The sequence below is a fragment of the Ceratotherium simum genome, chromosome 13 (assembly GCF_057802395.1).
Source record: "Ceratotherium simum simum isolate JZ-2026a chromosome 13, ASM5780239v1, whole genome shotgun sequence".
In the NCBI taxonomy this organism is placed as follows: domain Eukaryota; kingdom Metazoa; phylum Chordata; class Mammalia; order Perissodactyla; family Rhinocerotidae; genus Ceratotherium; species Ceratotherium simum.
Genome location: NC_141912.1, coordinates 66,164,480 through 66,189,493, shown reverse-complemented (window position 1 = coordinate 66,189,493; position 25,014 = coordinate 66,164,480). Strand labels below are relative to the sequence as shown.

The 25,014-nt window shown below is 41.9% G+C and overlaps 1 protein-coding gene across 1 annotated transcript in view; it reads right to left on the bottom strand.

Moving 5' to 3' along the window:
* Nucleotides 1-25,014, bottom strand: part of KCNQ5 (potassium voltage-gated channel subfamily Q member 5) — a 463,497-nt gene that overhangs the window by 153,100 nt on the left and 285,383 nt on the right. Inside the window, exon 2 of the mRNA XM_087438809.1 lies at nt 2,510-2,600. Coding sequence (XP_087294935.1) covers nt 2,510-2,600 — 91 coding nt within the window. The remainder of the gene's footprint in view (nt 1-2,509; nt 2,601-25,014) is intronic.

Below are 25,014 nucleotides of genomic sequence, written 5' to 3'. Positions count from 1 at the left end.
TCATGGGAATGTAAATTGGTGAGGCCACTATGGAAAACAGTATGGAGGTTCCTCAAATAATTAAAAATAGAAATACCATATGATCCAGCAATCCCACTTTTGGGTGTATATCCAAAGGAAATGAAAACAATATCTCAAACAGATATCTCCACTCCCATGTTCATTGCAACATCATTCCCAACAGCCAAGACATGGAAACAACCTAAGTGCCCATCGATGGATGGATGAATGGATAAAGAAAGTGTGATATATATATACAATGGAATATTATTCAGCCATGAGAAAGAAGGAAATCTGCCATTTGAGATAACATGGACAGACCTTGAGGGCATTATGCTAAGTGAGACAGTCAGGCAGAGAAAAACAAATACTGTGTGATATCCCTAATATGTGGATTATTACTCATAGAAACAGAGAGTAGATTGGTGGTTGCCAGGGGCAAGGGTCGGGCAATGGATGAAGATGGTCAAAGGGTTCAAACTTTGAGTCATAAGACGATCAAGTCTGAGGATCTAATGCATAGCATGGTAACCATAGGTAACAATACTGTAGCGTATACTTGAAAGTTGCTGAGAGAGTAGATCTTAAAAGTCCTCACCATACACACAAAAAATGGTAATTATGTGAGGTGAGGGATGTGTTAGCTTACCTTATTGTGGTGATCATTTAGCAATATGTAAGTATGTCACCCCATCATGTTGTACACCTTACACTTCCACATGTTATATGTCAATTATATTTCAATAAGGCTGGAGAGAAAAAGACTGAGGATGTTTGAAAGCACTGACATTTTTCATCTACTCAGATGTACTCTAGTTACTCAACTCTGATCAATTGTTCACTGCTCAAACAGTTTTAAAATCAAGATAGTAATCAGCTTTGGCCTTTATAATAACAAAGGGTTATTTGAGTTTCTTTGCGCTATTTAGAAACTCATTAGCAATGACTGAATTTATATTTCAGAGATTTGGGGGATGTAAACCTAACATTTTGGATTCTTGGCCTGGTTATGACAGAAATCTTTTTACTGCATTCATAATGCTTGCTTTATTCATAATATATATCATTGGTCATGCAGTAGATCCAGTTTTTCATGTTCCCAAGTCTAAAAATCAGATTTGTATTTTTAATCTAAAATTCCTAGTTATCGTTCTGTATGTGAACCTAAAAGCCAGCTGTGCCTGAGACCCTGGGCTCAAATCATTTATTGTTATCAAAGGCATGCATGAGGATAAAAGCCCACTTGCTACCCAAATGGAAACCTTGTAAATGGAACAAATCCCTAACATGCCCTTCTGTCTATTTGTTCTCTATCTTGGGTTTTAAAATAGTAACCTTAACATTAGCAATATACCACTGAGTACAATTTGTATGGAAACAAATTGGGATAGATTTGTTCCAGGCTCAAAAATGATTTTTTCCTGACATAGGACTGAGACTTGATGAAGTCTGGGTAACTTCAAGCACAAACTAACCTCTGAAAGCTCAGGTAGGAAGAGCAGCTGCCCTCCGCTCAGGAATGTGGGTTGACATCTTTCAGTTTCCACCTTCAAGGTAAGAATGATCTTCTAATATTAAATGCTTATTGCTGTCCATAACCATCTCTGCTTACTGGGCATGCAGCCATCTTATCCCATCACCCCTTTCTCTCTCTTCCTGTCGTCCACCAGGTCTTATAGAAGACGTGAGTTGTTCCAGTTTATAGTTCATTCAGACAGTTCTGAGACTGTCAAGTCTGATATTTTTGGACTAAGTGAATGGGTCAAAATGGATGTAAATGAGCCAAACATTCAACCAGATGTGATTTGAATATACAGTGCTATAGTTTAGCTGTAATAGAAAGTATAAGAGCTTAAAAGGCCCAGAATGATTCAGACTAAAATATCTTGGGGTCTTTTTCCATTTTAAAATGAATTGAGCAATTCTGTATGGTTGAGGATTGACAGCATAATGAAATCAGAGCAAACTGCAGAATTTTTCACCAGGTAATCGCATTAGCAGCAAAACTCACAGTGCAAGTTGTCTGTTGAAAGAGCATGAAGGAGCCTCTGTTTTCTTATGAAGTGCTATATTCTCATAGTTCTTGGCCAATTATACTTAGATACTCCCTAATTGCAGTTACTGGAAAATGCTCTCTATCCTGCAACTTTTAGCAATACAATGAGAGAACTCATGGATATTGATTCTTGGTATAATTTGTTTATTTCCATAGATAAACATAATTAAAACTGCTTCCAAGTATTGTCTTCTATTTATGATGTAACTATAACACAAGATATTCTATATAATAGCAATCCTGAATATTTCTGTATGTTCCTGAGGATTGACTAAAGGTTAAAATGGTGGGCAAAGCTCTCAGCAATCTTTGAAACTTGTACACTTCACAGTAATTTTCTTTTTTCTAGAGAGGACTTTTTGTGGGATAAAATGCATAGCATAAATATTATAGACAGTTTTTACATTGCTTTATGTACTTTTTTGTACGTTTTTGCTCATATGTTTCACTTACCAGAATCAAGAGGCAACTGGAGGCCAATTTTGTGTGCTCAGGGATGGTTGAAAACACGGACAAAATCAAGCAACCAAAGACAAGGAGAAAACTGTAAAACAACAAAAAAAGAAAAATTTGATAAGAACCTTGCCTTATCATGACAGACTTAATTTTTGTTTCTGTGAATAAAGCCCCAGACCCATTTGCATTGGCATCGATTAAATCTCAGAGGCCTGGAAGGGACTAGCCATTTTGAATATCAAGATACACTATGAAGTGCAATGCAAATGGGGCTCCTCTGCAACTTTATTGATGAAGAGAAGGTTGCATGTGTGTGTATGTGTATGTTTGTGTGTGCATGTGTGTTGCATTCTGTATTTAAATGTCCACATCTAGGAATCTGTGAATTTCCCATATACTCCCTTCCCAAGCAGGGACCCTGAGAAAGACCCAGCAGGTGTGCGCTTGCTCTCCTGTCCTTTAAAGCAGCAGAGTCTGCCTCACATTTGGCAGCACTGATGAACCGTCAGAAGGTCTAGATGGTTGTCACTAAGCCACTGGCTCATTTTCACAGTCTAATATTGCTCCTGGACTCTCATTTGTCATTCCTTTATAACAATAATAAGAAAAGAACATGAAGGGAATGATTTCCTCTGCTACCCATGTACTTTCTATTTCCTTACAAACTGCTGGAGAAATGACCCTTCGGCTCTGTCTATTCATACCAAAATGACAAGGAGCAGCACTTTCTACCAATAAATCTACAGACATTTTTATTCCTAGAAACGTGGAACTTTGGGGATCTCCAGGGGAACTGAGTTCCCAAGGAAAATGTCTAATTAAAAGGGCAGGCTCTGGTTTAAAGTTGAAGTTACTTATCCCGAAATGCAAGATTTAAAAAAAACCACAATACCTGAGATATTTGCTATAGGCCCTATTTTTTACTTTTACTCATCTCTGGGAAGCTCTTACAATAATCTCCCTTAAAATATCAGTTTCAGTGTTCTTTGGTATGGCAGTAGAGTTAGTTCTGCTTCCTCTTGGCTTGCCCTGACAATCTCACAAGTCTTCCTACCACACTTGACTGAGAGCTCCCAAGTGCCTATGGCCAGGGATTGGCAAATTATGGCCTGGAGAACAAATCTGGCCCCTAATGACTGCTTGTATAAATAAAGCTTTATTGGCACACAGCCACTCCCATTTGTTTATGTTACTGTCTGTGGCTGCTTTTGCACTATAACTGCAGAACCAAGTAGTTGTGATGGAAACAGGATTGCGCACAAGACTACAACATTTACTCACTGGCCTTTTAGAGAAAAACTTTGCCAATCCTTAACTGATACCGCAGATTCCTTATTTCCTTATATCTATCGCAACACAGAACTGAGTAGATGTTCATAATTGCTCATATTCTGTATACTGATAATAATTATTAACATTCATAGAGTTTCCTTTAAGCTGGACACTGTGCTAAGCCCTTTCATGCATAATCCACATTATCCTCACAAATTTATGGAGTAGAAATATCATTATTCCAATTTTACAGATACAGAAACTGAGAATAAGAACATCTGTAACTTATCTAAGGCTGCAGAGCAGAAAGGGAGTTCAAGCAGTGTCTTCAAGCACAGCGCTGCCGAATAAGCATGCATGGACGAGAATGGCAGTAACATTCCTGGCTCAGCAGGAATCTTGGGGACACCTCTCTATCTCTTCAGACTGAGATAACAGTCATTCCAAATAGGAGAAGTCTCCAAGGAAAAGGGGTCCAGCAGCAAAGAGCACCCAGTACACGTCAACAACTACCCATCACATGTGGACTCATGCATCTGATGATTCAAGATACTTTGGATCACACTTTAAATGGGCCCTAACGGACTAGAAATTGTACACTAGAAATCAAATTCCAGTGCCCCTGTATGACCCCCAAACTACTAATGAGAAAGTGAAATTCAGGAGTCACTAAGGTAGCTAGGAGGTCCATGTGGCCTCAAATAAATGCAGCGAATGTCTGCCTCTGGAGAGTGTCTGGTGTCCAGAGACGCCCTGATTACCAGAAAACATCAGGAAAAGCCGGCAGGGGACTATGTGATCACTAAGACACTTCCTCTCTCCCAGAGCATCCCAAGGCAGCTTCGTGATCTCTGTACTTTATTCAGAACAAGTCTACAGCACATGTCCTTTTGCTGGTTCCTTTTCCATTAGTATTCGGTGTTGTTTAATCTTGCTCCTTCATGTTGCCACTTCGCCCAGCCCCTTCCCTGGGCTGATCTTGCCCTCCTTTCTAACGAGAGCAGGTCTGTCCTAGAATTCTGTTATTGTTGTAGGGCCCTTCTGAAGGGTGAAGCCAAGGAGCTCCACTGCTCTGGCTGCCCATGGGGCTGTAGACGGACAAATCCACTCACTAATTCATTAATTCCTTCCTTCCTGCAACCATTCATTCATTTACCCAATCGGCAAATATTGATTAAGTATATAATATTAGGCTGAGCCACGGATATGACAATAAACAAGATTCTTCTCTTTTTTCGCCTTCACGGAGTGTAGGGTCTGTTGAGGCATGTGGAGTAGTAAACAGACGTAAACAGAAAATTAAACTCTGAGTGATGACTGTAAAGATCAGGAAAACACAGGAACAGCAGAGCATGTAGGAGAGGACTGGCCGCTTCCTTTGTGGAGTGGAGAGCAAGCGAAAATGTGCGCCTTTGTTAAAAAATTATTAGGAATTTCATGATCACAGCAGAGCCTGCCTCCAAGTGTGGCCCCCTCCTAAGTGTTGGGCTCCTACACAGGCTGCATGCCCATGAAGCCAGACTCGGGGTGAGGGAAGGCTTCCCGGAGCTCATGCTGACCAGGCAGAGCCCAGCAGGATGAATGAGCACAGCGGCTGGAATGCTGGGGAACACTTTAGTCTGTGGACCATATTGGGGAAGGCCAGGTGCAAGCAGCATCACTGGAATTCACTAATCAATCCATAAATTAGAGGTGGTGAACACCCACCAGCTAGCTTATCATTCGGCGGCACATGAAAAGTGTGAGGCAAGTTATTCCTGCAAACTCATTTTCTGCATGGGAATCCTTTCAGTTCAACTGGAAACATATGCTGGGAGCCTATTGTAAAAGACACGGTGCCAAGCACCACTGGAGGAGCAAGGATGAATTAAAGCAGTCCCGACCCTGAAGGAAGTTGAAACCTAGCGAGGTGGGTGAGGCGAGAGTACTAGATCATAGTGGAAGGCAGAGGCAGACAGTGCTATGAAAAATGCTCTGGAGGCTGAAAGCAGGGTGGTTCTCTTCAGTTGGGATGGTGGAAGCACATCAAGAAAGCCTTCAAAAATGGGTGTTGCTTGAGATGGTCTTTGAAGAAAGGGTAGGGTTTCAACAAAAGAAGTCTCTGGAGAAACACATTTCAGAAGAAAGGTACCACGTGAGAAAGGCAGTAAGCCAGAAAACAAATGAGGTAAAATATCTGCTCCTCTTCTCATGGAACAAACAGCTGCTGACTTTGACTGCAGCACAGCGTGGGGCAGACGGCCGGACTGGGGTCTGGGGCCATGATGGGAGAGGCCGCACTGGGGTCTGGGGCCGTAATGGGAGAGGCCACACCAGGGTCCGGGTCCGGGATGGGAGAGGCTGCACAGGGGTCTGGGGCCGGGACAGGAGATGCTTGTGCCCAGGCCTGCGTTTAGTTCAGGAGGCTATTGGAGCCATAGAGATTTTTTAGCAGGGAACCAATATCATCAGAGCTGCCCTCTGATGTTGGCAGCAGCCTGTGTGGGGACGTCTCCGAGCAGCCGAGAAGCAGAGGCAAGGGTAACGGTGATCCAGGTTAGGCTGTAAACTAACTGTAGAATGGAGAGGGAACAGAGAGTGAACACAGGAGCTCCCTGACTTGGGTCACTGCAGGATTGGGGAGTAGGGCTGAGGAAGGGGGAGTGGTGGCTGAAAAGTCTGCGATTTCCATAGTTGTTGGTGATGCTACTAACAGGAGGAGAAAAGTCAGGAAAGTCAGGAGGAAAACCTGATTTTGAGGAGAAGAGGATAAATCCAGTTTTAGACACCCACATGGAATTATGGATGTAAATCTTAGACACAAAGTTTGGCTGGAGATATGAAAGTACTTGTTTCCTAGGGGAAGTGAATGTATGGAACATGTTATCCTGAGGAAAGTGCAGACCAAGCACATAAAGTTTCAGTAAATAAGCATAAAGGATATTTGAGGAACATTTCCTGATCTTGGAGAATGACATCATGGAGAACAACACACACATTCTTGAACTGGTTCTTGGTATTGTTGCCAGAGACAGACTCTCTGGCTGGAGAAAGCACTGAACCGACATGGGACGACCCCTCTGAGGTGACAGATGTCAGACCCTGGGCTCGCTGGCAGTGACAGGGTGCACTGCTGGGGCCTGAGGTGGCTCTGCTGACACCATTGCTTCTGAGAGTCCCACGCATGTGTGCATGCTGACGACTGACCACTACCCACGCCACCTCTCTCCCGGCTGAATAAAGAGGGAGCAGTGGCAAGAGGGAGCTTGGGCGCAGGGTCTGTGACCTCCCAGGTGTCTGTGGATAGAATTTAGGGGCTGTGAACGTGGATGGGAAAAATTACATCTTTATTTGTCACCGACCATGGCCACAAACCACATGGTGTTCTTGGTCCTCAGGACCTTGTCACCCATAGACATCGCAGATGTTTTCATATCCCATTTCACAGTTGTGGATGAAGCCATAATTGTTCCATCTTGAATACTGATTTTGCTCATCACTATTTCAAGATTATGGTAGTTGTTAGACCCACTGCTGGGGTTGGTTTTTTAATGCATTAATAAAGAAGCTTATGTATTACTATATCAGAAACTTGTTTAATATTTTAATAATAGCATTTAAATTTAATTTTTTTCTTTTGTAATCGCATTTATTTTATGCATTTAAAAACATTATTCTGAGGAATGGTTCATAGGCTTTGCCAGACTGCTGAGAGGTCCATGGCACACCAAGAGTTCAGATGCCTGTGGTGGGGGATTAGGAACGTGGGGCTCGGAGCTGGAAGATGGCCCATTTTCGCATGGGTCACCAACTTACTCAGGTAAGTTTTAAGATCAGTTTGAAAAAATATGGATATATTTTCTTTTATACATTAATCCTGAGATACCATAAGATCCATATTCCTTCAGAATTATTCTATAACAGCTACTGGCCTTATTTTGCCCGAAGCGATCATTTATAGTTTGTTTCTGAGGAAATTCACTTTGATGCAGACCTTTTGTCCAAAGCTTCTTTAGAAGGTGTGATCATTGTAAGAGGAGCAGAAGAGCATTTACAATAAAAATATTATCAGTTCAAAGGCCTCTATGTTTATTCAAGGAAACTACCAACAACTTTTCTTGTGGGTTAACTGAGAACCAATTTGTCAGATTTAACTGAATAAGAAGCTTTACTTGGAAATATCATGGGTGCTTGTGGAACAGATGATGTCCAGCTTCCAAAGCTCGTGCTTCAAGCACGGATTCATTTAGCAAGAATTAAAATGATGTGAAAATAAAGCATTCAGAGAGACTCTCCTGATGCTTTGTCAAATGAGCCGTGGCAAGTTACACAGTTTCATTGACACAAGCACACAACCCCAGCCACTCACAGGCAATTATAAATAATGCAATGAGGAGGGGAGAAGTGGAGCTGATGTTTAAAGAAGACATCTCCTTGAGCTCAGTGGAGCAGGCAAATTAACAGCATGGGCTTTACGGACTGAAACCTCTACATGTTGCACCTATAAGGTGCTACCTGCATGTATTTGGGGGGACTATAAGCTTTCCATGGTATAACTGTCCATGGAAGTCAACTCTTAAGAAAGTTTTGGGGGAGGGAGATCTTAAATGTCTTAAATGGAATGGAATCATGGGATTAAAATAAAGAATGCTAATAGAAAGTAGACGTAGATTTTTTTTAAGAAAACAATTCTTCAGAAATAACTTTCAAAGGAAATGCGACCCTGCCTCTGACTTTTCATAAATTTCTAAGTATTGCTTTGATAAAATGTGTGTTTCAGTACATTTGACAGAAGCCCTCATGAGGACATCATGAATTATGATGAGCAGAGTGCAGAGGCGGCATTGATGACCACAGATGACCCACTGGCTGACACAGCGCTGGCCTGAAGGATATGGCCCCTTAATGAAATCAAAACCTCATCATCAGAGGAATGGCTGGAGCTCATTGTTTTCTTCTAGCGTCCTAAATTTACTTTTCTTTCCAAACTTGGCACTTTGCCTCATGTCCTTTCTGCATAATCTTTCCATAAAGAAGGGCATTTTGTACATGAATCCCTCCACGGCGTGCCTTAGCTTCCATCGCAAAGCAATAAAAATTAAACATGGCATTTGTGGTGTCTTTAAAGGTGATTTAGAATATTTGATCAGAAATACTGTACGATTCCACTTTTCAAGTGCAGTGAGTTCTAAATATTAATAAAGACCTTAATCAATAAATACTATCACTGTACTCTCCATGAAGTTGCAAAAAACAGGGTCATCAGGTAACAGTTTTAAAAACTGAAATATGGCATTGTACGTGTGTGGTGCTGAGCACTCAGAGGATCTGGGAAGTGGTTTCTGCTTGCATGGCGTGTTTCTGTAGAGGACCATGACTGACGTACAGGAGCTGGACCAAGGTGAGAGAATCATACGCAGTTCGGGGGCCTCCCCCAGAGAGTCCCTGGACTGTATTTAAACACAGACCCAGGGCGTGCTCAGCCTGACTCTCACTGCAGGATCAGAGAATCCTTGTGGCTAGAAGAACTTGGGACTGAGCTCCTGATGGCGGTACAGTTTCTCCTTGAGCCCTCCCAGCCCTCAAGGTGGCGCAGTGTTGTTACGGACCGCTCTTCTGGTGGAAGACTCTTTCCCCCGAGTCAGGGCCTTTACTCATTGGTCCTCGTTCAGGCTCTGAGCACTGAGGACGTGTGCTCTCTCCTCCATATGTTAGTTCTGCAGATATTCGAGGCTGGTTTTCTCATGACTTCCCCGTCAGTCAGTCTTCAGATTAGATGCACCCAGCCTAGTTCTTCGTCTACTTTGCATATGAAACAATGTGCAGACCTGTACTCTCCTGGCCACTGTTCTTTGAGTACACCCAGTTGGTTTCTGCATCTCTCATAGTTTGACTCAGGCCCATCATTATCCTGCAGTCTAAGCAAAAGTTTAGTAGTCATCAACATAAAATATCTGCGCTGTGGATTCCTGCCAGGGAATCCAAATTCAAAACTTTCCACTGCCCAGCTATTAGGAAAGTTTGGCTTTAGAAAGGACTGCCTTGAAGATGTGCACTTGGTTATTTTCCTACCACACCACAGGGCCTGGAGCAAAGCTGACCATGGACTAGGACAAGGTGCTCGGACATCTTCACCTGGATCTCTTGTGGAATTACCTTCACTAAACTGTATTGGATTTTTTCCTATTTCCTTGAGGAGAAAAAATATTCAACCCATTTACTATATTTTAAGAGTTTCTCTGTTCTTCACATTATATTTGCTCAATGAAGTTTCACGTGAGAAAAATCTTCTTGCAATACAATGGGAAAATTGTTGGCCATTTGCAACAAGTTCGTGTTGCAGGGTCTAGATTTATGTTATAAGGCATCAAAGTATTTGTGGATGAAATTGAAGAACTTTTATTAACAAACTTTAATAAATCTTGAAAAATGCAACAGCTGCCAAATGACCAGAGAGAGGAAAATATTCTGAGTGTCAAAAGAAGAGTAAAGCAGGGGACCCTGGACTTGGTTTATTGATAAACTCAATTACAGCTCCTAGAAATATTCCAGATAGAGTATTAAGCAAAGGATTTCTAGTAAATTCAAAAGAACAACTAGAAGCCAACACAAGTTCCCCAAGAAGAGGAAGCACTGAACTGTGCTTATTTCCCATTTCGACAGGTTTGCCAGCATGCTGTACCAGGGGAATAGCATGATCAAAGGTCTTGATTTCAGCAAAGCCCAGGGAAGTGTTTTCCAAGATCCTTGAGGAAAAGAGGGAGAAATTCAGGCAGGATGACACCACTCTGGGGGGATTTGTACCTGGTGAGAAGTCTCTGGAGATGAGCCACAGTTTTTTGTAAGAAAACTCTGGGGAAAGTACAGGACATTTGAAGATTCTTAGAGTAGGGAGTTGGCAGTTCATCTAGGAATAAATGAATCAAGATTAAGATGATAAAACGTAAAAATAAAAAATGTAAAAAACTTTTCAGAAATCCAAGTGAGAGAAATCTATCAGGTTTAATTTATATCATGTTAAATTTGTGCCAATGGCATCATTTGCTTCTCTAAAAAGAATGCAACTTTAGGCTACATTAATGTTCCCATTTCAAGGGAAGGGTAGTGATGGACAAACCACATTTTTATCACGTTCATATTTAGTCAAGTATACCCCAAATACCCTCTATCATCCAGAAAGGATTTGAGGCTGCTAACAAAACACATATGTTATAAGTGAGTAAAATTGAGCAAAGGTCTGGCTTCCCACTAAACTGAAGGCCCTGTTCGGGACAGAGCATGACCAAGTTCCCAGAGCCTGTAAACACTTGTGCCTGATGTAATACAGTGAAGGTAAGGTAATGACAGGGTGATATAAAGAAGTCAGGAATGAAGTTAGTCTGTAAATGTACTCCAGAAGGCTCTGCGCCATTATTAACATGGGTCACAAATCCACCTCTGAGCTTCCTAGCAGCCAAGGCAAGGAGACAAATATGTTAAAAGATCATTGTCTCCATAAAGTAAAAGCCCATCGTTTCTTCCAGAAGCAGCAGGTGATGTTTGATGGATCATGGGATTTCTTCAACACACTTGTCCTCAGAGTTTTCTTACAAAAAACTGTGGCTCATCTCCAGAGACTTCTCACCAGGTACAAATCCCCCCAGAGTGGTGTCATCCTGCCTGAATTTCTCCCTCTTTTCCTCAAGGATCTTGGAAAACACTTCCCTGGGCTTTGCTGAAATCAAGACCTTTGATCATGCTATTCCCCTGGTACAGCATGCTGGCAAACCTGTCGAAACGGGAAATAAGCACAGTTCAGTGCTTCCTCTTCTTGGGGAACTTGTGTTGGCTTCTAGTTGTTCTTTTGAATTTACTAGAAATCCTTTGCTTAATACTCTATCTGGAATATTTCTAGGAGCTGTAATTGAGTTTATCAATAAACCAAGTCCAGGGTCCCCTGCTTTACTCTTCTTTTGACACTCAGAATATTTTCCTCTCTCTGGTCATTTGGCAGCTGTTGCATTTTTCAAGATTTATTAAAGTTTGTTAATAAAAGTTCTTCAATTTCATCCACAAATACTTTGATGCCTTATAACATAAATCTAGACCCTGCAACGCGAACTTGTTACAAATGGCCAACAATTTGCCCATTGTATATTTTCATTTTTTCTGAATCACATTTTAAAAAATCCCTTTTAGTTTGAAAATCACTCCTTTTGATGGAAAACAAAGAATAGTTTAGGGTTGGAATAGCTCTGCTTTCTCTGTGTTATTGTAACAATACTGTTGCCCAACAGTAGGACTCTATCTTTTCTACTCCTGTTTTTTGTTTTCAAGAAAAAAAGACCTTTTTTGGTGGCATGTTCTGGTTTATCTGTCTTTTAGCACATCTGAAATTATTCCTAAGGATGGTGGTTCTTTTAAAAAAATATTTTTTAAGTTATATGCCTTCTGTTTTCTCTAGATTTAAAAACACAGAGTCAGCATCTGAGTTCTTTGGGCACTTTCTGGGCAGAATGTCTGGGCAGACAATATTGCTTTCTTCTGGGGCTCCTTCCTTCCAGCTCTTTGTATAGGTCTCTGTCCAGGGTTTCAAATTTCTTGTTTTTACTGTTATTAAAAATTGTTTTCCTGGGGTGGGCCTTGTGGCCTAGTGGTTAAGTTCAGCACACTCCACTTGGGCAGCCCAGGTTCGGTTCCCAGGTGCAGACCTACACCACTCATCAGCTATTCTGTGGTGGTGACCCACATACAAAATAGAGGCAGATTGGCACAGATGTTAGCTCAGGACAAATATTCTTCAGAAAAAAAGAAAAAAAAATTGTTTTCCGAATATCTAACTATGTTTGTTTATCTATATTCTGTCTGCTTCAGTCTGTGCTTTTTAAAAGGATTGTAACCTCCTTGAGGAATGGCCTCAAGATGGGAAAGTTCAGACTTCTCAGATGTTGCCCCATCTCCATCGTGAACCTCTCCCAGGTCTGAGCTCTGTGAAGACTGCATTTGGTCTGGAGGGAACTGAATGGATTGTGGCCTGTTGAAAATCTCTATTTTTTGATAGCAGTCGGAAAGCACTAGTTTTTCCTCCTAGTAGACAGTGTAGGCAGTCGATGGCTGAATGGAGTGACTGGGAATGGTTTGCTGAACAGGACAAGGCAGCCAAACACTATTCCTTAAAGGGCCTGAGGTCTGCAGTTTAGAAACCCGACAGTCAGGTGCTTGCCTCTGCAAGTGCTGTTTCTGTGTCCTTTCCCGGGGATAAATGAGATTGAAAGCCAGTGTATATTGTTCAGAGACAATGAATTTAAAATGAAAAACAGAAACAGTCTTCCCTACTGTCATATATTCAATGCAGGCAATAGGAGAGTGTTCTATGTGATATTTTATATTCTTGTTACCTTGTTATATTTTCCTCTGAGCAAACAGCAACATCTGGAATTCTTATTTGTCTGTCTATTTTGGTCTCCTCTGCTAGGATGTAAGCTCCATGAGGGCAGGATCCTTGTCTCTCATATTTCCCACTTATTACCAGTAACCAGAATCAGGCCCGGTACAGGTGCTAATAAATTTATTTATTCATGCGACATGTGTTCCTCAAGACCTGCCACGTACTGAGGTGCTGAGGGTGCAGCAGCGAAGGGAACAGACAAGAATCCCTGTCTGCACAGAATGACATTGCAGGAGGAGAGCTGGGTCATGGACAGTGTAGATAAATAAAATGCCCACGGTCCTAGAGAGGGTGACTGCTCAGGAGGAACAACTCCTGCACACAGCAGAGGAGGAAGGCGGGATGCAGACCGTCTGGAGAGAGCGCCGGGGAAGGTCTTACTAAAAAGGTGACATTGTTGGATTTCGGAAGTGGAACCCCACAGCCCTCAGGCCACGGTGGCCGTGCATGTGGACTCAGCTGTGTAGGCCTCTGACCCGCTCCCAAAGGACTGATTTTGCATGCCAGTTCCTTGTGTGGGACTGGTGGTTCCTCTCTCCTGCTGTCACGCCCAGACTCCCTTGTCTGGTTTTTAAGACCCCCACCAGAACATCAGTTCCTGCATTCTTCCAGAGACCCGCCGGCAGGCACGCCCCCTTTCTCTGTTCTACACAACATCAGCTGTAATACAATCGTGTGATGAAAGAACGGAGCTTTGTCCTTTGGTGTTGCCTGCCTGGCCGGCAGCCACAGCAGGCAAGTCACCTGTCGCCTGGTCCCCCGCCCCTGCTTTCTGCCCCATTTGCCTCCTTTCCACGTACCTCACAGCCCATCCCCTAGATGGTTTTATGGATTAAATGAGAGAGCGTCAAACTCAGAATGTGTGTTTTATCATAACTAATAAATACCAAATTGAGTTAAAAATGCCAGTTGGGTGCTACATCGACACATAACTGCCACATAATTTAACAAGTATTGACTAACATGAATAACAATTATGACAAAGAATTGACCTATCAACTAAAATCTCTGCTTATAAAGCAAGACATCTGAAAAGGTACAACACGAAACAATGCCCAGCAAGGCTGAGATGCTCCGGTGAGGTGACTGTGTGTCTAGGCAAACCCACACACACGGACGACATGGCAGTCAGTGCGAGCCTGTGTGGTGTTCTCAAGGTTGATGAGCCACGAGCCTCCCTGACGCACAGCAGCCGTGGCCAGCTGGGCCTCACAGACTCCCCCTCGTCACTCTAGTTTCTGGGCGCGACTGAGGCTGCCCTGGGTGGTGGCGTTGTGAAGCTGCTGCTGCGGTCAGGACGTGGGCAGGAGCCTTGGATGCACTGACCAGAGGGAGGGTTCAGCACTAAAATGACCAGTAATGACCGCTGACCAAGCCTGTGTGAAAACGAACAGGCAACCTGCTCGTCCACAACTGAGAAAGAGGCTGCATCAGAGGAACGTGCGCGTCACAGCGACGAAGTAAAAGTTATCCCTAAAGGGTGAGTGAGAGACAACACTTGTAAACTCTGTGTGAGTGTTCCTTTTAAAGTCATCTTTTCACGAGGTAATTTTGGTGCTGACATCATGGAAAATAATCCAGTCTAATGGTTTTGATAACATTGACCTCTCCCACTCTTTCCTCTTAAATAAGACATCTCAATGGACTACTGACTAATCAACCCGTGCTCATGGATTAACTCTTCCACACTTTGTTTCAAAGGGCCTGTTTACGCAAGAAAGTTATGGCAAAGGTTGAAATCATACGTTCAAAGATGTTTGACAACTGTTGTCTGGCCTGAATCATTTTTCCATAAAAAAGGTTGTAAATTTATTAGGCAAATAATGACTTAATCATTGCAATTTTCTGTGAATATATGAAAATAACCATTACTATCTGAAAATTAAAAATAGAAATTCTAAAGTGCATTTATTTAAATATTATTAATGGGAACAAAATAAAAGGGGGTACAAATAGGCTTAATGTTATTTTCCCTGCAAACAAACAGCTATTTTAAAGTGCTGTATTTGATAATGAAAAATCAATTCCTTTCAACTGATTAGACCCATATGATCCACTGGCTTTAAAAATAGGTTTTCCTGGGTCCGGCCTGGTGGTGTGGTGGTTAAGTTCGCACGCTCTGCTTTGGCGGCCAGGGGTTTGCAGTTTCGGATCCTGGGTACAGACCCATGGACTGCTCACTGAGCCATGCTGTGGTGGCATCCCATATAAAGTAGAGGAAGATGGGCACAGATGTTAGCCCATGGCCAATCTTCCTCAGCAAAAAGAGGATGATTGGCAATGGATGTTAGCTCAGGGCTGATCTTCCTCACCAAAAAAAAAAAAAAGATTCCCTTGAAAGGTTTTCTGAGAGCGTTCACATTCACGGGAGGTTTCAGAGCAGCTCTTTGTTGCACATGCGCACAGAAAGACCCATTCCTTCTCGTGCGATGACGGTTCTGAAGCTCTCAGAGAATGAAAACTTGCGACCGAAAGCAGCCAGCTTCCGCATGGGGCTATGGAACGGGGAATGGCGCCTGACTTCCTCTCCTCTACTTGGCCCACAGAAATAAAGTGGTAAACTGATGAAAACAGCAGAAAACAAAGCCTTGCCGAGTCGCCAAAGTCCTCTTGGCGGTGGCTTTAGGACGTGGTACAACACCAGGGAAAGATAAACCCAGCAGACAGATGTCTCCAGAGAGTAATAACCATGAACTCCGACAGTGTGACACAGGCAGGTCCCTGCAGAGGGACACGTTAGACATGTGTTTTTCTCAGGATCGGCTGACAGTGGCCTGTGTTGCTCTTGGTGACCCCAGCTGAAAGGAAGCCGGAAGCCAGCATCGCAGTGTGTGGAGACACCGAAGTTTTACGTGGACCAGCGAAGTCGGCAAGCGATGGACACTAGACAGCACATACTTCCTGCCTCCAAAACTATGTTTGCAGGCAGCTTTAAAAACTGTAGACACTCCTCCAGGGCCTGACAAATGAATAAAAGGGCCTGCTTTCTCCTGCTGCTGCTATATAGATAGACATCAAGAATTTTTGTGCGTGTGGGACCAAAACAATGAAGTTAGTGATTCCATGTAGATATAAACAAAACTGAAAAGCAAAAATGAGAGACAAAATGTGGCTGTATATACTATAATATCACACTCTTCATGGAAATTCCTAGAGATCTCTACTTAAAGTTTGTTATTGTTTCAGGTGCATAGTTGAAACTAAAACATATTAAGTGGTGATGGAAGACATAAAAGTCAAAAGTGGTAACAGTACAGATGTTTTGCCCTAAATCCTCAGTTTTCATGGGCACCCACACTTCTACCTTAAAATGAAAACATACCGGGGCCGGCCACATGGTGTATCGGTTAAGTGCGCGCGTTCTACTGCTGGTGGCCCTTGTTCGGATCCCCAGCGCACACAGATGCACGGCTTGTCAGGCCATGCTGTGGCGGCATCCCATATAAAGTGGAGGAAGATAGGCACAGATGTTAGCCCAGGGCCAGTCTTCCTCAGCAAAAAGAGGAGGATTGGCATGGATGTTAGCTCAGGGCTGATCTTCCTCAAAAAAGAAAAAAAAAAAGAAAACATACCTCAGTGTTCTCTTCAGTAAGGTGACACGGACGCACTAAATAAACCCTAACGGCCCTATCAGTTAAAACGTCAGCTGTGTCTGGATACTCTGATGTATCTGTTTCTGTTCAGAGAGCAGCGGCAGGAAAACCACGCCATCGAGGAGCCAGAAGACTTCTGACTCCTTCTGATTCTGAAATGACTTCTGATGCCCTTCAAAATGCATGAGGCTGGCAGGGACCCAGGAGTATCCCCTGCACAATCCAGGGAAAGGTGCGTTATCTTCCACTGCTTCCAGAAGAGTTCTGGGCTGTGTCTTTCCCACTACTTATTGCCAACAGCAGGAGAAGAAGGGGAAGAAGCGACATCTGCAGCAGGGATTGGAAAACTTGAATGTGTTACGCTTTGTGAGCCATATGGTCTCTCTTGCAGCTACTCAGCTCTGCAGTTGCAGTACAAAGCAGCCACAGACAATATGCAAATGAATGTGTATAGCTGTGTTCTAATAAAACTTTATTTACAAAAACAGGCAGTGGGCCAGACATGCTCTGCGGGCGTAGTTTGCCAACTCTTGATTTAGAGTTGAGGGACAACAGTGTGATTTCCACTCCCAACTGGCAAGACTGTTGTAATTCTCTTGCTCTGCAGCTACCCCAGAAAGGTTTCTAGTGTGTCTCCCCCTATTCAAGCCCTTGTGATAAAAGGCCCATCATGAGTGTACTTTGACCCCAGAATTCATTTCAGATTTAAAGGGTATCATTCAAAACAAATTTAAAACATAGGAAAAAAAAATATGTACAGTACTGAATGCTTTTTATCTCTTTAAATATAAAAATAATCAAAGGAGAGAGATGGGTTCAAGATGGCAGCATAGGAAGATCCTGAACTCACCTCCTCCTACACATGGAACAATTGCCTCTGAAAAGAACCTGAGAACTACCTGAACACGTGCTTAACAGCAAAGGATGAAAGGGCCACCTTGAGATGGACAGGAGAGGCAAAGACACTATATCACCAAAAACCCCACCCCTGGTGCCATGACCCCCAATCAGGAAGGATCTCAAAAAAAAAAAAAAAAAAACGAAGCTTCTCTCTGAGGAGCAAGGGATTTGTACCCCACACAAGGCACTCCAACCCCTGGGTCCTGCACCAGATGGATGAACCCACAAAACGTCTGGTGTTGAAAAGCAATGGTGCCTACATCCAGGAGAAACACAGGGCTGATTCCGCCCTTAGAGGGCTCGCATGCAGACCCACTCACCTGGGACCAGGAGCAAAATGCAGCAGTTTGAAAAGTGCCTAGGCCACATGTGAAGGAGCCCAGCGGGCCACACATGAAGGAGATCCACAGGCCGCATATGAAGGAGCTCCATTTGCTAATCTTAAATCACCTGCCAGAGGGGCAGACGTCAGTCAGGACTGTCTCTGGGGACGGAATGCTGGCAGATGCCATTTTTACAGGCTCCTTACACCTCGCTGGCGCTGGTGGGTGCCATTTTTGCACTGTCCCTCCAACACGCTCACAGTGGCAGGCGAGCAGGCTGTCCCTCACCCCTGTGTCTCCCGGGTGCCCTGCCAGAGCCAGTGGGCACAGGCAGCCCACACAGGGGATGCCCCCTTGAGCGCCAGGCTCAGGTCTCCAGAGGGGATTGCGTTTCTGGGCCCCATGTCTGAAAGAATTGAAGAGACAGTTTGAGAGACAAGCGAGTACTAGGGCAAGGTTAAATGATAAGGTTCATCTCCTACACAGGACTCTCCTTCATGACAGGGCGAGAGAGCTGTTTCACTAATACACAGGAACAAACAGTCTAGCAAAATGTGGAAACAAAGGAACATATTCCAAATGAAAGGACAAGATAAAACCCCAGGAAAAAAACCTTAATGGAATTGAAATAAGTAATTTACTTGAAAAAGAGTTCAAAGTAATAGTCATAAAGATGCTCACTGAACTTGGGAGACGAATGAAGGACCACAGTGAGAACTTCACCAAGGAGACAGAAAATATGAGAAAGTTACAAACAGAGCTCACAGAGCTGAAGAACACAATGACAGAACTGAAAAATAAACTAGAAGGAATCAACAGCTGATTAGATGATGCAGAAGTATGGATCAGCGATCTGGAAGGCCGTAGTGGAAATCACCCAAACAGAACAGCAAAAAGGAAAAAGAATTTTAAAAAATGAGGATAGCTTAAGGGACCCCTGTGACAACATTAAGCATATTAATATTCACATTATAGGTGTCTCAGAAGGGGAAGAGAGAGAGAAAGAGCCAGAAAACATATTTAAATAATTATTTAGGCTGAAAACTTCCCCAACCTGGCAAAGGAAACAGACATCCAGGTCCAGGAAGCACAGAGAGTCCCATTCAAGAAGAACCAAAAAAACACACACTAAGACACATTATGATTAAAGTGTCAAGGGCCAGCCCTGATGGCCTAGTGGTTCAAGTTCAGCACTCTCACCGCTGTGGTGGCCCAGATTTGTTTCCTGGTCGTAGAACTACACCACGTGTCTGTCAGTTGCCATGCTGTGGTGGCAGCTCACACAGAAGAACTAGAAGGACTTATGACTAGGATATATAACCATGCACTGGGGCTTTGAGGAAGAAAAAAAAAGAAATTAATTTCTCCTTAAAAAAAAGTCAAAAGTTAAAGATAAAGAGAGAATCTGAAAAGTAACAAAAGAAAAATAAGCTACCTACAAGGGAACCCCCACAAGACTATCAGCTGACTCTTCAACAGAAACTTTGCAAGGCAGAAGGGAGTGGCGTGATATACTCAAAGTGATGAAAGCAAAAAACTCACAACCAAGAATTTTCTACCTGACAAAGTTACCATTCAGAATCGAAGAAGACATAAAGAGTTTCCCAGACAAGCAAAAGCTAAAAGAGTTCATAATCACCAAACTGGCCTTACAAGAAATGTTAAAGGGACTTCTTTAAATGGAAAAGAAAAGGCCATAAATAGAAATAAGAAAACATATGAAAGAAAAAAAAATCTCACTTGTCATGGAAAACATGTAGTAAAGGCAGTGGATCAACCACTTATAAAGCTAGTTTGAAGGTTAAAAAACAAAAGCAGTAAAATCATCTATATCTACAATAATTAGTTAAGGGATACACAAAATAAAAAAATGTAAAATGTGATGTCAAAAACATAAAACATGGCTGGGAGGGTAAAAATGTAGTGCTTTTAGAATGCACTCAAACCTGAGTGACCACCAACTTACAATAGACTGCCATATACATAGGTTGTTATATATGAACCTCCTGGTAACCACACACCAAAAACCTATAATAGATAAACAAAAAATAAAGAGAAAGGAACACAAACAACACTAAAGAAAGTAATCAAATCACAAGGGAAGAGAGCAAGAGAAGAAAGAAACAGAGAAGAACTACAAAAACAACCAGAAAACAATTAACAATGTGGCAATAAGTACATACTTATCAATAATTACTTTAAATGTAAATGGACTAAATGCTCTAATCACAAGACAGAGGGTGGCTGAATGATTTAAAAGAACAAGACCCATCTATATGCTGCCTACAAGAGACTCACTTCATATCTAAAGACACACACAGACTGAAAGTGAAGGGATGGAAAAAGATATTCCATGCAAATGGAAAAGAAAAGAAAGCTGGAGTAGGAATATTTACATCAGACAAAATAGACTTTAAAACAAAGACTATAACAAGAGACAAAGAAGGGCATTATATACTGATAAAGGGGGTCAATCCAAGAAGAGGATATAACATTTATAAATATTTAGGTACCCAACACAGGAATACCTAAATATATAAGCAAATATTGACAGACATAAAGGGATAAATTGATAGTAATACGATAGTAGTTGGGGACTTTAACAACACCCCACTACATCAATGGATAGATCATCCAGACAGAAAAAGAATAAGGAAACATTGACCTTAAATGACACATTAGGCCAGATGGACTTAATGGATAGATACAGAACATTCCATCCCCAAACAGAAGAATATACATTCTTTTCAAGGGCACATGAAACATTCTCCAGGGTAGACCACATGTTAGGCCAAGAAACAAGTCTCAATAAATTTAAGAAGATTGAAGTCATATAAAGCATCTTCTCTGATCACAATGATATGAAACTAGAAATCAATTACAAGAAGAAAACTGGAAAAAACAGGAACACATGGAGGCTAAACAACATGCTACTAAACAAACAATGGGTCAACAAAGAAATCAAAGAGGAAATCAAAAAGACAAATGAAAATGGACACATTATGTTCCAAAATCTGTGGGACACAGCAAAAGCAGTTCTAAGAGGGAAGTCCATAGCGATACAGGCCTAACTTAGGAAACAACAAAAATCTCAAACGATCTAACCTTACACCTGAAGGAACTAGAAAAAGAAGAACAAACAAAGCCCAAAGTTAGAAGAACGTAGGGAAAAAAATAACTAAAGAACAAATAGATACAGGCAGTGATGTCAAATACTTTAAAAGTTTTTTGACAGAACTAAATTCAGTACTATTTTTTGATTGACAGAACTAAGAGAAAAGTAGTTTCCTGTCTTTATTATTCCTACTTTGTCATTTGTATTAGATAGAATGAGTATCAGCCGATCAGAAGAATATTTGATCTTTGTCTTCTCTGTGTAATGTTGTTTGATGGAAAACCATAATTGAGAGAAAAGCAGTAGGAAATCAACCAGGTATATTATCTGTAATGGGTGTCAGGCAAGTTTTCCATCACTGCAAAATTTTAAGAGCTTGAAAAGTTTTCCAGAGCATTTCTCTTTGCCATGAATCTTTGGGAAACAGAAAGTAATTTAATGTTCTCAAATTTCAAAATGATTTTCCATAATAATTCAGTCTTTTAAAGGATTTCTACAAAACCCTTACGCTTCAATAAAAAAAGCAAATGCTTTAATGTGCATACATACACATATACTTTTAAAATGCAACTGAGAATAACTCTCCAATATTCTTTCCATGCTTGAAAAAAAATCCATGGCATCTCCAAAGAGTACAGTGGACCTCAAGGTTTTAACATTTTCTTTCCCCTGAATAAAATAAAAAATTTGGGGAGATGGATTTTCTTTTTATTAGCTAAAAAAATTACAATCCCATCAATATGATATGACTGTGATAACCAGTAACCTATGAACAATAAACTTAACTGAAGGCCACATGTTGAAAGTGGGATGACTTTTCCTACCACTTGGGGCATCAGTGAATGAATGCTGTTTTCTTCTGTTTGCTGGATGCTTCCTTTTCAGTTTCAGATAGTGAGCCAGGGTGGTCGTGGGGAACCAGCATTGGATTAGGCATTAGAAGACTTGGATTTCAGTTTAGCTTCACTGTTTCCTAGCTTGGCACCTGCAGTGGTTAATTTTTTGTGTCGACGTGACTTGCCATGGAGTGCCCAGCTTAAACATTGTATCCGAGGGTGTCTGTGAGGTGTTTCCAGATGACACTAGCATTTGAATTGGTGGACTCAGTAAACTGCCCCTGTAAGGGGTGGGCATCATTCAATCTGTTGAGGCCTGAATAGAACAGAAAGTAGAAGACAGAGGAACTCACCCCCTTTTTGCTGCCTCACTGCTGAGCTAGGATCTCTGACCTCATCTGCTCCTGTCCCTGGACAGGGATTTACACCATCAGCTGCCCTGGTTCTCAGGCCTTTGCACTGAATCACAGCTCTGGCTCTCCTGGGTCTCCAGCTTGCAGACAGCAGATTGTGGGACTTTTCAGCTTCCATGATTGCTTGAGCCAATTCCTGATCATAATACATATCCTTTATATATATATATCTCCTATTGGCTCTGTTTCTCTCGAGAACTCTGACTAATATAGATAATATAGAACTCTTGGCTAAATCCTTTATCTCCTCTGAGCTTTGGTTTCCTCATTTGTGAAATGAGAAGTTTAATACCTGCTGTGCATAGGTAGGATTTGATTATGTATGTGACGAAATGAAAGCATTATACAAACACATGGTATTCCTGTGAGAGGATGTTAAAGTCCTTGAGAGCAGACTTCCGTCTCACTTATTTGAATTTAATTTAAGAAAAATTCATTGAACACCTACTAGGTACCAGTATTTCCCACTAGGGCCTTAGACAAAGGAGTAGCTCAGTAATTACTCACTGACTTGTTATCAGGTAAATGCTAATTTAATAGCAAATAGATATTCGTCTATTCACCAGTGAATAGAAAATGCAGTTCCTTATAAGACTGAGTCTACTTCTACATTATATTTCTGAAATGAGGAATCTGAAACCAGCTTTCTGGCACGGCAGCTTGCCTTCAGATGGTGGGTGGTTTGCAAAGGAGGAGGCTGGGACAAATGCTATAATGCTTAGAGACTTTCTTCACCAGGAGCTAGGAAGGCAATGCAGCTTTTGACACCATGGATAAGCCATAATAAATAATTGTTCTTTTTTCTGCTAAAAAATGTCTGTCACAAAGCTCATTAGATCATACTTAGCACCTCCTATAAAGTCTAATTCTCCTCAACTGGGTAATTAGATTTGGTATTACTGAAACTGCATGTGGAGAACACACACTGCCATGTTCTATCTTCAGATCCTTGCGTCGATACTGTATACAGGTGCACACATAATACCATGGTGGTAATGGAGCTATTGAACAGCACATCAAGGGTTAGATACTTAACCCATGGAAGCTGGTAGTTATTTTGACCTATAATCATAGTGGGGTGTAATGGAAAATGAAATATAGGGTACCAAATAGACATAAGCATGTTTGAAGTTGGGGGAAATATTTTCTTGACAGTGTTTCTCCCAGAGGCAGCTTCTATGCAGAGCTTTAGAACTCCTGCCAAGCAAAGTAGTGACATCAGACATCAGAGGATGGCATCTGGACAAAGTCCCCTCAGGCACTTGAATTTCTGGGATCCTCTAGATGGTCTTAGACAACACCAAGAGTGAGAGAAATCGGGACAGATAATAGAAGACCAGGAGTGGTTGACTAGTTCTGCGCCCTCGATACTGAGCTCCACACACAAACTTCCTGCGACCTTTCAGGTCTGAGGTCTGAGCGTCTGCTGATCAAGAAACGGACTAGCACTAAGGACTGCTGAAGTGATCAGCCCGTCCAGGAACGTTCAGGAGACAACAAGATACAGAATAGAATGACGTGAAAGTGGAGGAGGCCAGAAGAGGGGAAATCTGACCCAAATTGGGAATGTGACAAGAGTCAAAACACCCCCTCGAAACAACTGGCAACCTGTCTACTCAAGAGAAGTAGTCTACACTCTAGCAAGTGAGCGAAACTATTAGGTTGAACCATATGAAGTTGCCATTGGATTTCAGCAACAATCAAATTTCAGCAATTTTACATGGTCCAGTCTCACGTGTGATCCCTGTGTTATGCTTACACTTTGCTGCATATACATGTGTACACATTTATATACGCTCAACACAAAAGCTCATAGATAGTTTTTCCCAGATTCAAAAAATTCCCTTAACAATAATATCTTAGGGAGATGAAGGAAAAAAATGGGTTTCTAACCTGACAACAATATTTATAAAATATTTCCTCTGTCTAGAGGATTTTCAGTTCAGTCACTTTCAAACTTGGTTATATTTTCAGATAAAAAACACATCTTGTGTTTTAGGCATAAGAAGCTTATGAAATATTAAAGAATACCTGAATTAGCTACTTTTAAAATAAAATAGACTTTAAAAAATGAACACCAAAAAGTTGGAGCAACCAAAAAGTTCTTACAGATGCCAGACTACAGTTAGGAAAGAAGTTGGCTATTTCGACTTCCTCCTCAGCTTGTTAGTTCAGGTGTAAGTTAATCCATGCTGAGCAGATGACGAGCCGAAAGGGAAGCTTCATAAGAGACCACACGGCTTGTTCTCTCCCCTGAAGTCAGCACCTGGAGAGATGCATCAACAACAGGTGTGGCCCATGTTCACCACAGGCCGACCTTGGGGTTTCAACTTGTTTTTGGCCAAGATATTGTATTTGCACACCTGTTTGTAGATATTGCACTCACACACATATATAAAAATTATGGAAATAAAGATCTAGACACATTGTTAGTTAATCTGTTGGTAAACCTGAGTGAGTTTTAGGAAAACATCTTCTGATGATAAGAACAAGCCATAGTATTATAGAAAAAGTATTGTAAAAACCAGCACACAAATAGTACAGGAGTGCATAACTTAGAAGGTCGAAGCTCCTGGTAATTGTCGTCTGCACATTTGCCCACCCGCCTCGCAAGTAATCCATGCCGACAATTCGGGAGATATAA